The sequence below is a fragment of the Gigantopelta aegis genome, unplaced genomic scaffold (genome assembly GCF_016097555.1).
Source record: "Gigantopelta aegis isolate Gae_Host unplaced genomic scaffold, Gae_host_genome ctg6473_pilon_pilon, whole genome shotgun sequence".
Taxonomy (NCBI): Eukaryota; Metazoa; Mollusca; class Gastropoda; order Neomphalida; family Peltospiridae; genus Gigantopelta; species Gigantopelta aegis.
Window position 1 is genome coordinate 1175 of NW_024535061.1, and position 13094 is coordinate 14268.

The 13094-nt window shown below is 34.5% G+C and overlaps 1 protein-coding gene and 1 pseudogene across 1 annotated transcript; one reads left to right on the top strand and one right to left on the bottom strand.

The window, feature by feature from the left end:
* Positions 1 to 6370: 6370 nt before the first annotated feature.
* Positions 6371 to 8453, top strand: LOC121366643 (annotated as a pseudogene).
* A 209-nt stretch (positions 8454 to 8662) lies between these two features.
* Positions 8663 to 12369, bottom strand: LOC121366644 (tubulin--tyrosine ligase-like protein 12). The gene is given in 14 exon segments (XM_041491013.1): positions 8663 to 8829; positions 8939 to 8999; positions 9056 to 9293; positions 9367 to 9410; positions 9413 to 9457; positions 9459 to 9521; positions 9591 to 9702; positions 9852 to 9919; positions 9921 to 9996; positions 10046 to 10161; positions 10763 to 10804; positions 10806 to 10859; positions 11211 to 11221; positions 12204 to 12369. Coding segments are annotated over 14 exon segments (1263 nt in total).
* Positions 12370 to 13094: the final 725 nt, after the last annotated feature.

Here is a 13094-nt window from a genome sequence, read left to right on the forward strand (position 1 = left end):
GTTAGAGAAGGCCAAACTAGTATACATAATATATAATCCGGCTAGTTGAATTGTTGTCATAGTAAGTATGTGGGTGGTGTATGGGGGTGGCCAATTATAAGGAAACATATAAACTACCACTCTAATTTAATAAAAATATAATAGGTATTAACTGTTGTTTTGACAATTCCCCTTATCTGATACCAACCCCTTTTGTATTATCGTCATCAGGTCTAAGAAATATAAGAATATGAATTGATCAATACCAATAAAGCTTGCAGTTAATTGTGTATACAATCATTCTTAAAGATCGAATATCAACTCAACTATATACCCTGTAATTATAATATTAATTTCATAGTTACTATTCATATAGCACAGGATTACACATTCCAATGGGAAATTAATACATGTAGCGTACTAGTTTTTAGGGGTCTAGGTATATATTATTTGTCTAATCAAGTGGTGCACTTCATGTACCATATTAATAGCCACTATCTATTAATATATCAATATGTCCTAACTAAGCAAGACAAAACTTCTATATTGGGGTGGTGTATCACAATTTGACATCATACACCAAGTTCTTCATAATCCACAAAATGTCCTAATGAAACGATTGTGATGATAAAATTCTAGCACATTAATGGGACACTATACCAATTTAACTAATCAAAAAAATGACTCCTAATATCATCAATAATATATATATAATTCCCTTTTCTAAACAATTAGAGGTAAAGGGGAATAATTATGGGTATCTATTTTATGATAAGCCACATTCTCGTTCATAACACTGACCTTGTTTCGTGACACTTTTCAGTAGGAGCTGTCCCTTGATTATCACTCACCTCCAAATAATCTTTTGATTATGGAGAAATCTGCACACAATTATAACACACCTATATTATTATCACACTTGTACTTTGACCTTGAACTCTGATACATGTAAAGTGTAGTCTTAAATTTCTTTAACAACCATAAATAAAACCAATGCTTTCTAGATACAGTATTAGCATAAATATAATCTCAAAAGCACATATCATTAGTATAGTTGATATAATTTATGACAACCTCTGTTGACTGACTGTCTTATAAACTGACATAGGTAACATCAAATTTAAACATCATACACCAAGTTCTTCATAAGTAGTGTATAATATAAATTTTGATAGTGCTATATGCCGTTCCTCAACTCTCCCTCTATGGTTTCCTAGCATGCCATGAGGAAATTGATACAGTTGTTGTCACACAGGTTGATCATCTCCTGATACATTATTCTCAGCTTACAGTAGCAGGCTTTTCATTGTTGAAAGCCAGTGTGTAGCTGAGGACAAACCTGTAATTATCGCTAAGTTCCTTCTCTGTTTCTCCATCAACTATTATATCTTCCTCATTATTTAAAGAACTGTCACATGATTTGGTAGGAGTAGTGAATTCTGATGAAGTATTGAGTAAGGGATTAGCCGAGTCACCCTCTGAGAAAACTATAGCTACCTGATCTAAAAAAAAAATAAAATTAATACAAAAATTTTAATTTAAAGCTTCAAGACAAAATGTATTCTTCATTTATAAATTCATTTTATTAATAACAAAATTGACATACTTCTCTTCATCAGAAGATATATTCATATCTTCATCTTCACTAGAATCAGATAGATTATGTTGAGTCATTGAAAGCAAATTTGGATCTACTATAATGCCTTCCTCACTATCTGCAGATTCCGTACCTCTCATTACTTGATAAACGAGCTATGAATTAAATGCAGTATCATCAGACTGATTTGATGATGCCTCAAGCTCACGTACTGAGACATAAGTCACAGATACTACACGTGGATTATCTCTTTACTATAAGAGACAAGAATCAACAATATAATAAATATTGTGTATTGATATACTACAAATCTACTCTGTCGTGAAAAGTTATGAAAGTATGAAGTAAATAACATTATCTGATCTATATTATTGATATTTTCAATATCTAACTAGAACTTACATTTCGTCTTTGCCAAATGTACTGAAGTGAAAGTCTGCCCAGTTCTCTTGTCTCTGAGACGCAGTTTGCGGTTCCTGAGTCCAGTCTATGGGTGATTTTGCTGTGACACTGAGAGATCTTCGTCTGTTGAGAACTCTGATCTCCATGATATGACCCCTAATGATTAAAATGGAATAGAAATATGAACAATAGTTGCTATGGCAACCACTAGGTTCACTAAAATGGTAGATATCTTAGGCCGCTATGGTAAGTACTGATGTTCACTAGTCTAGAGTACTAATGATAGCTATCCTAGGTCATGTGGTAAGAACTGATGTTAACTCGTCTAGAGCTTACTAATGATAGCTATCGTAGGTCAATGTGGTAAGAACTGATGTTAACTAGTCTAGAGCTTACTAATGATAACTATCCTAGTTACTGTCCTATTCTGCAAGATGCTTACCAATTTCATTAGCAGTGTTTTGTCTGTCTCATCTTCTACTATAATCATTCTTCTCTACGTTCACTTAAACTATCACCTTCTTCTTCATCATCACTAGATCCAGTTGGGGTACTCCTAGGTCTCCTTTCTCTTTTGTTCTCGCCTTCTCCTCTTCATCACTTGTACTAGTTGGAGTTCTCTGATCATCCACAGGAGTAAATGAGATCTCTTTGTCAACCAAGTACTTGACCCCTACAATTAAAATAATCATATTGTTTCTAAGATAGACATGAGACTCAAAAAAGGGTATTAATTAGAAGCACTACATGTAATAGTATAGTTATTAAAAAACTCTACTATCAGTGTGTTGTATAGTCTTACCTCTTCATCACTTTCAGAGTCATCAAAAGGATGTATTCTCTCAGCACAAGCTGCTTCAAATCCAGCCATAAATTGGGTGTGGCTTCATCACCACTGACAGCACAACTAATTGAGGTTATTGCAGTGTACGTAGAAGGCATAGGGAATAGGGGCGGGGTCAAGATCATCATCGAGACCAAAGTCATCCATGAACGCACTTGAAAATCGAAGTCTTGATATTGTTGAAATGCCTACATAATAAGAGGAAAGTATGTCACATTCATACAAACATTCTAAGGCTCTCTCTCACACCTTCTCTAGTTCATTATCAGGTCCCATGTTTAATTGGTCAAACTCTTCATCACTGTCATCAATGCTAGAGGTCAAAGGGCGAGAGCCACCCTACAAATAACAAGCCAATCATGTGATAAAACAGGAGAGTTGTACTCACCAAATTTGTATCATTTTTCTTGTTCATTTCAGCTACTGGTCCTGTTATAAATTCAGACCATCTCTGAAAAGTGTCCTCGTCTAATTCTGATTGTAACTGGCCCTCTTCAATATTAGTAGTTAATTCCTCTCTAGTACGATACTCTAACATTTCTAATCCTAGTGCTCGAGTATTTCCAGCAATCTGATGGCTATTCTGATTAGATGGCCCATGAAACCTTGTCGAGAACCTTTCCATCCAAACTAAATGTACATAGAGGATTAACCCATTAATTACTGACCCATAAACTGGTCTTCTCTTATCAATTAATCCACCTCCTGACCACACCCATCCATCAATCAATTCAATTCTTACACAAGTGATTCATTCATTTCAGCTCCTTGCAATAGTCTTTGTACTAACTTGCATTCAGTCAATAACTATGTAAAAAAAACACATCGTCATTCCCATTCTGGGTTGAAAAGCCCCATTCCCAAACTCCATGTTGTCTTAGTGTGTTACTCTCATTAGCTTGTCCTGTACCATCCCCATCCAGTTCTAGTGCAATGGGGTGTTGTTGATGCATAAGCTGAAGTTATACACAACTCAACTTGAGAATGAAGGAAATTATTCCATGGATATTGAAAAAACAGATCCTAGAAAGAAAGAAACATTGACTTTCTATATACATAAAACACCAATCTTTAATAACACTATTGTTCAAACGTGACATACTATTATAGGTAACTATATACAGAATACACATAGTTCTCTACCATCATTACTGAACAAGTAGAGTTTAGAATGATTTCACGTTGAACACAGTGTCTTGAGTATGAAGGAGAGATGAGAACAGTCGTACAACTTGTAACCTCATATTTCCAAGTGGTGGGTCTAAACATACCAACAGTTGTAATCATAGGCCCACCCTATAAACAGTGTAGTATATTAAAACTTTACTTTTTTCATATTGTACCTGAGGTCTTCTTCTTAATAACTTATGAAAGTCTTTCATCTTGGTACAATACTTGTGATTATTCTTCCACGTCATGATCACTTTGTGATTCTTCAACTGATGGTTGAGTCATGTAAGGACGACCAAATGTTGGACTTAAGCACTATTACTAAAAATAGATTATGTCAATAAACTTCATTACCTAGGATTATATTAATGGAGACTATTTATTATTCCAGTCCAAAGGGCACTCACATATGACTTACAAATTATAACACACTACCTTTTTTCTAAAGCAGTCAGAAGTACAGATGTTCCTTAAACAACACCCAATCTGGAGGTTGATCTCACAAAACATATTATCTAACAATCTCTTGATAGTCTCCTCACTTAATTAGGGAGAATACAAAAATAGTTTTTATGTTACTATAATAATAGTTACTACAATACCTTTCAAAGATGTGAGCAGAGGACTAGGTCCTGACATTGTGAGATGTTTCTCTGGAAATTCTAATCATATCACACAAAGCTTGACTTGAGTTTATACATTGCTAGAGAGAGAGAGAGAGAGAGAGAGAGAGAGAGAGAGAGAGACGAGAGAGAGAGAGAGAGAGGAGAGAGAGAGAGAGAGACGGGGGGATGAGAGAGAGCAGGAGAGAGAGAGAGAGAGCGAGAGAGAAGAGGAGAGACGACGAGAGAGAGAGGAGAGAGAGAGAGAGAGAGAGAGAGGAGAGAGAGAGAGGAGAGGAGAGAGAGAGAGATGAGAGAGTAGAGTCGAGAGAGAGAGAGGGAAGTGGCGAGAGAAGGGAGAAGAGAGGATGGGGGGTTCTTAAAGAGTGTGGGGGGTTGAAGTCAGTGAAGTAATTCAAATGTTATCGGTATTACCACTGCACTCACTCAATAACTTACATCAACATTAGCTGATGATTTATAAAATCAATAAAAGTTATGTTATGATGCTTCTTCTGTCAACCACTACAATCAAAGAGAGAGAGAGAGAGAACCAATAGATCATTAGTATCAAGTTATATCATAACATACCAAGGCTAAATTGGTTCTGTATTGTCTCATCTGGTGCAGTTATCATTTGTAGTAAGAGATCATCATGGCTGATGTACCAAGATGTTGTAAAAAGGAGTCTACAAATCTTTCAGTCTTTTGAGTAATCGAGAAAAATACTAGCACGTTGATTTAACAACATACTTAGTGTCTTACTAATAAAACTATAAAGAGATAAAAACAATAATATATTATGGAATGATATTACAGAAACAAACAAGCAATATTGTATTACTAGTTGCCATAGGAATTAATTAAGAATTCTTTTAAGACCACCACCCACCTTCCTATTAAAGGGTTAAGAGGTGGTTCTTTAAATAGAAATCCCCATAGCATAGGTAAATATTTATCTCCAGTAGATAGTGCCTCTATGATGAGAAGACATCTGCAGTTAGTATTTCACAGGCTAAATGTGGGTATCTGGAGGGAGGGAGAGAGAGAGGTCTAGGTAATTTCATTCAATTTTCAACTTACCCCCCCTTAAACTGTATTTATCTTCCATATCAGGATCAGCTTTGATACAGACATATTGACCAACTGTTCTAAGTTCTCTGATCTAAGAAGACTAGTGAGTGGAAGAAAACCACACCCCATTTAACCAAGAGAATACTCATGAGAAAACAAATTTCACAACATATACAAACAGATAAGTAATAAAAATGATAACAAAGTTAAAAATCTGAAACACAAGTCATCAAGACATTATAATAACTCACAATTCAACTAATTTTTTATTCTGAGACTTAACTTCTTGTAATACCTCATCTTCATCCAATATCTCATTAAGTGTGCACTCCCTATAATATGCGAGATATTAACATCATATAATCATGTAGATATATACAGTTCAAAGCCAATGAAAACAGAGAAAAATAACAAATAATTGAAATAAACACCCAAACATACAATACATGTGTATACAAACACTGTGTTCTTGTTACAATAACAACATGACACACACACATATATAATGTATTAATTTAGATGAGTAACATTTGACAGACACCAGACACCCCATTCAAAGTGAACTAGTTAACATAGTATATATGTACATACGATGAGATATCATATAATCTGATTGAGCATAATACCCATTCAAAAAATAAGGTCATATAAACTTAATTGATCCTCAAAACTATTGACTTAATACCTCTATATATATACACAATGAGGTCATGCTTTCATTATGAATGCTCTGACTCTCTGTGTGTTTAAATACAGTAGTATATAAAACATTGCATTCATCACGTCCTACATAAATCAATTCATTAGGTGGTGTTATCAGAGAGGACTTGGACATCTGATAAAATATTATATTATGTTCATGAAACAGTAGATTTATGGCTGACAACCACACCCCTACAGGTCACCCACTTCTTTGTCTAAGAGACCATCTATTGCTGATGGCTGTCTGAAGTTGATTTTCCAAAACATGACTACACAAGTAGCAATAACTAAAAAACAAATAAAATAGAAGATAAGACAACAAAGTGAAGAAATGTTATGTAATGTTATTATGTACTTGGGCTTAAAGACAAAAACTATAATGAAGTGACGAAGACGAAAGAAAGCTATCAATTATACAAACAACAACAATTAATACTTGAACACTAACTTTTTCTATAATCCTTCTTTAATTACCAACACATTCACATTCTTGACTTACACGTCAATTTAGTCTCCATTTATCAAACAGAGATATAGTGGCATTTCAAAGCGGGAAAACAGTTTAACATATTACTTTATATTTGGGACAAGAATTTCAAAGACCATATATAACCAGGGCAATTGCCAGCTTCTGTACTTACAAAGTGATGTCCTGAACTAATGAATTAAACTGGAGTCTTCTTATACGTCAGATGACTACGTATTTAAATCAGGTAGTTTAGGAGAAAGAGGAAATAAAGTTAGAAGAAAGTGAAGACTAACTGAACACGCTGCAATTTGTCGCCATGCCTATCACGTGATGTCTCGTGACACACCAGGCGTGTCTGTTGAGGCAACGCCCTCTCTTCTAAGTCACATGTAATAAATGGCAACTTAGAAAGAAATCCTGGAATTCTTTGGATATGGGATGGGTAGAGAGTAGTCGAGTTAACCTCCTGCAACTAATCGACGAGCAGCTACTCATAAAACAAGACGTAGCATCAAGAAAGAATGGCAGGCAGCATGGTTGCTCAGAGCTGTGAGCTGCATTGATCTGACCACACTTGATGGTGATGACACGCCTAGCAAGGTAGTGTGTATCTTTTTGACGTGTCTAAAACATACTATCAGACTTGAGTTTGAAGGAAATAAAAACACCTTCATCATGTATGTATCCATGTAGATGTATAGCTAGAGACCATTGCTAGTTACTAAGCAGGCATTATATTATAAATATCTGCTGAATGTCTTAATAAATGTAATAATGATCTGCTTTAATTATGACCGTTGCATAGGTACCTAATAATACTGTAATAGCAACACTCAATTATTAACTCTTTGTTTCCAGGTTGATCGTCTTTGTCATAAGGCTCGCACCAGTTCGTCAGGATCTGTTTTCTCAGTTAGGAATGGAAGGTGTACCACTTACTGTAGGTGCTGTATGTGTGTACTCGGAACGCGTCCCAAATGCTGTCAAATCTATGGAAGACCTCAAATGTAAAGTACCCATAGCATCTGTGGCAGCTGGATTTCCCGCTGGACAAATTCCTCTAGAACAGCGTCTTGAAGAAATAAAGAAAGCTACAGAATATGGTGCTACAGAAATTGACATTGTTATTCTCTCGTACTCTTGTTTTGAAGGGAGAGTGGGAGGAGTTGTAAAAGAAGTACGTGCTTGTCGTGAAGCTTGTGGGGATATGCACACTTGAAGACAATCCTTGGGACAGGTCATTTGGGTACTCTAACCAATGTCTATAAAGCTAGTTGGTTTGCATGATGGCTGGTTCTGACTTTATAAAAGACTTCTACTGGTAAAGAGGCTGTAAATGCTACATTTCCTGTAGCTCTGACAATGGTTAGAGCTATTAGAGACTACTACATCGGACTGGTCACAAAGTGGGTTTCAAACCTGCTGGTGGGAATTCGTACTGCAAAAGATGCTCTTTCTTGGTTGGCATTAATGAAGGAGGAGCTTGGAGATGAGTGGACACACCCTCATTTATTTCGTATTGGGGCCAGTAGTTTACTAGGTGATATTGAACGTCAGTTGTATCATCATGTGACTGGCCGATATGCAGCACTTCATGAGATGCCATTGTCTTAAGCTCTCGTATTTTATATAGAGTGTTAATGATTATTGAATTTTTTGTAGTGTGTTTAATATTGATATAAATGTGCAGTTAAAATAATATTTATGTTATTCACTACTGGCAACCGTGACACAACTATACGAAGGGTCTTGAATTGTTAAGATGAGGGGGTTTATGTTTTACACTCAAAAAATATACATATATAATAAATTGGTATTAGTATTTATATTCCTTTTAGTCGTGTAACAGGCAAATCTGGACTATGTTGAGACTCTGGTAGAAAGAGACACTCAAAAACATTGTTTATGAAATTGGGATGATGTCGACATGCTCTGTTTACATCTGGACAGAAATTAACTTCCAAAAGTTTTGGCTGAATATTCTGACATCCTAAAAGAAAGAAAGGATGGGAAGTTAACTAGAATGTAGTTGACATACATTGTAAAGTATGTGCTAATATATATACAAGGACAAAAATCATAAGAGTAATACTACTGACCGCATCCTCCATCAGGTGATGCCCATTCTAGCATAAGATCAATAGCATACATGGCCGAGGACTACAATGTGAGGAATGATTTTAATATAACACAGTCTTGTTACTGAAATTGTCTACCTGAGGAAAAATGAGCTATTCCTCTGGTGGTGCCTCAGAAGTAGCAGCAGAAAAAAGCTCATAAAATGCTTGAAAAATATTTTCTTCTATTCTTTCCATGAATAGAGTGGGGTACTGTTCTTCAAACAAAGGTATAAATTCCACTGACTCTATATGTTTAAGTTGACTTTCATCACGATAGTTCATCACTGTGAAATGAGTCTCATAATCATAGAGAGGTGATTGCAGTGAGAAAGGTCTAGATCAAAAATAACTAAGTAATATGCTAAGAATAGTCAATAATCAAATATAAAGACAACAAGAAATCTTACTTGTTAGCAAATCGAAGCCAGAATGTATTGTAAAGCATATACTGATAATGGGTTGTACTGATACCAGTAACACAATGTAACGTATATCCCATCTTTACAGTACCTACATCTTCACGATGAAACAGGACTGGGTTAGTGATGTATTTACAGGCTACCTGGAGAAAGTTTGAGATAGCATATCACAATGTTAATAGTAACTGTTTAATTATAACTTTTATGCTGACCTTTGGACTTGCTTGAGAAAGGCGTACAATTTGTGGCAAATTTTTGGTAATATAAGTATCCATACTCCGTCCTAAATTCCATGGTTTGATAATCCAAATATTGTCCCGTTCTCTGCAATTAAATATAATGTATTACAATTGTTCCTTTTTTTAGCATCACAGTCTACAGCTGTATTCATCATCCATTCATTCATCTTACTCTTTTTCTCTTGTTTTAAACTCATGCACAAAATGAGGGCAACTATCATAAACAAGTTATACGACTCTGGTAACCATTCTGGTGAGTGGGTGGGATTGTGGGAGTGGGCCTTAGTAGCCCTTCTGGCAACAGATATCAAACAAATCCTTGCACGTGAGAACATTTTCACTTGGAAATTGATTTAACAACTGAGAAGGTTTTACAGATCTGAATAAATCCAAACATATTATTTTAATACAAGATAAAATAAATTCACCGATAATTTTTTAAGTGATCAAAGAACCACAATATGTCAGCATTATCTTGAGAATAGATCAACTTGAATTGAGGATGTGTTAAATGTTTGCTTACAAGGTCTACCTCACTGTATACCTTAATGGATGAATGATGAATGAAAGATGAATGAAAATGACAACAGATTGACAAGTAATGGACAAATGATAATTGACTAACACACTACTTACCTTATAAGGTAAACTAACTATGGGTGGAGTTGATGTTGGTATGTCAGGAAGTGTTCCTGACATTGTTCTGGCATAGGAGAAGCTGGAAGAGAAGCTAGCTCCACCCACAAAGGATCAGAGAGAGGGAGTGTCTCAGGCAATGACCACGGTATGCAGTGACATGCACGACCTAACCTTGATTCAATAGAAACAGGAATTCGATTTTCTAGTGAGAACATCTAAAGAATACAGGAGTAATGATAGTATATGGCACTGGTATATTAAATGCTTATGATCTTCGTCTAATTTTAGAAGTTAACATTATAACACAGATCATGTCTTCATCTGAACTAACCCACCTTCTCTTTGAAGTGACTTAACTCTAATTTATTGGAAATTAAAATTACCAAATTTTTAGATGACAATAATTATGGCATGTACATGTTTTAATGTATTTATTACTGGTACTCTTGTATACCTCCGTATTCTAAGTTTTGAAGTGGCCTAAAATTGAATAGGACATTTGAGACAAGATATGAAAAAATGGGTACCATGGCAACAGTAGGATTCTCTGGAGTGATGAATACGAGCACCAAATTCCTCTAAAATGTACCAGACTGGGACTGGCTAAAAGAATAGAATAATAGAAATAATGTCACTATAAAAATAATGGAATAGAACAATGGCACTGTTAAATTGATGTACATAAATACATGTATTTACATGTAGTTATATATGATTATTAAATTGATTGGTACATGTAAATTATCTAGCCAATTAATTATATAAATTTAACCCTCTTATTTACTGACATTTACTGTTACACTTACTACATTAGAGACAGAATACCAATCGTTAAAGCGCCACATGTTCTCCGTTATATTTTCAATTAACTCTTCTGATGGTAGGAGCATAGAGCTATCATCCTCTTCTTCTTCTTCTTCTCTACTAGTTTGTACAGTATCATTTAATTTGTACTTCATCATTATCTAATAAAAGATTATCTTATCACTAAACTAAAATAAAAAATAGTTAATGATATAATTTTTGTTCCATAATTAAAATAAATTATTGTTTAAATGAGTTTTTCTGCATTATAAAGGCAAATAAGAGATAACACTTGATGCAGTCCATTTACTCAATACAAAAGACACTATTAGAATACAATACATTGGCTTAGACAAAGGGGGGGGGGGGGAAAGGGGGGCTTGAGCCCCCCTTTAATTAAAACTGGGGGGGGGGCATAGCCCCCCTAATTTTAATAATTCAGCAATTTCAAAAACCATTATCAAAAAATGAATAGTGTCAAAAATATTTAAGAGTTTTTACACCTGACAGTGTAAATTCTTAACAGTACCTATCTCTTCATCCACATCTGAGAGGTCATTCTCCACTCTTAAATGACTGTATACTTACTTGCGTTCTTCAATGACTCAAAACCACTTAAACAATTGTTTACTTTTGCATATACACAAGGACTACACCGATAATCACAATTAATTTTACTTTCAATAGCCAAGGAGTTTGTGAAGAGAAATGATGAAAGGATGAAGCATTTTGAACAATTTTTAAAACTGTTTACTGATTGTTATACTGTTATTGATTCAAGTTATTCACACATGTAACATACTTAATTCATTGTAATTTTTTCAGCATGGTAGTAAAAAAATATCAGGTTAAATTTGAGCCCCCCAAATTTTTTATGGTGTCTAAGCCCCGCAATAATATATATAGTGTACATTTCCAGTATTATTATTATTGTCATTTATATCAATTCCTTTAAATTAAGATATTGCTTAACTATTTGCTAAAACACTGTCATGAGCAGGTGGGGGAGGGGTTATAAGTCTACAACTTTTAAATGAAGCATAAGCAAAGATTAGGACTGTAGGTATTATTATCAAACTACCATATTAGAGAAAAGGATAGACATAGTGTATGTGGAAATAATCCCCAAAGCATAATCCTTACCTTCTTCCTCCTCCTCTTCCTCTTCTTCTTCTTCCTCATTTTGTCCATTTTCTTTTATCCCATTCATTTCCAATCCATTTTGAGGATGTAGATCATCGTCATTGTCATCATTGTCAAGTTGAGGGGGTGTGGCTGGTCTCTCTAATAGGTCCATTAAATTGGCCATACGTACTGCTAGACCTGGAATTGTAGACAATTGTTCACGACATTTCTCTGGTAATATAGTCCAGGCGTGGTCCACAAGAAAAACACTAAAAATTAAAATTGACAACAAATAAATACATGACTGGATGGATAAATAGATCAATGAATTAGATTGATAGATGAATGGATAAATTAATGGATGGATGGAAGGACAGACAATGGATGGACATATACTATCTATATTATCTAGCTTACTTGTTGCTGTCTATAGGAAGTCCCTGTCTCTTTTTAACCCTTACAGTCCATCCCAGTGACGAGGGAGTCATGATAAAATACTCGCCAGCATCAAATGTCTGTATAGAGAATGTATTATAACTAGTTTATATTAATAGTTACATTAATATATATATTAATAGTTATATTTATAGTTACATAATAGTTACATTAATAATTATATTAATAGTTATATTAATAGATATATTAGTAGTTATTAATCTGGCAGTATTGACATTGTATTCATACTTTTAAATGCACTAACGCATCCTTTATATAGATACATAAATTAAAGATTAATTTAAACTTGGAATCTTGTATTTAATCTATTGTTTGATGAATGAAACAATGGATACATTTTGTGTTATTTTTTTGTTAAAATAAAATGATAACAATTAATGATAACAAATATTCATAAAAAAATGACACTAGACATTTATTATTTTTACCTCAGGTGCACAATTTTCTAAATAA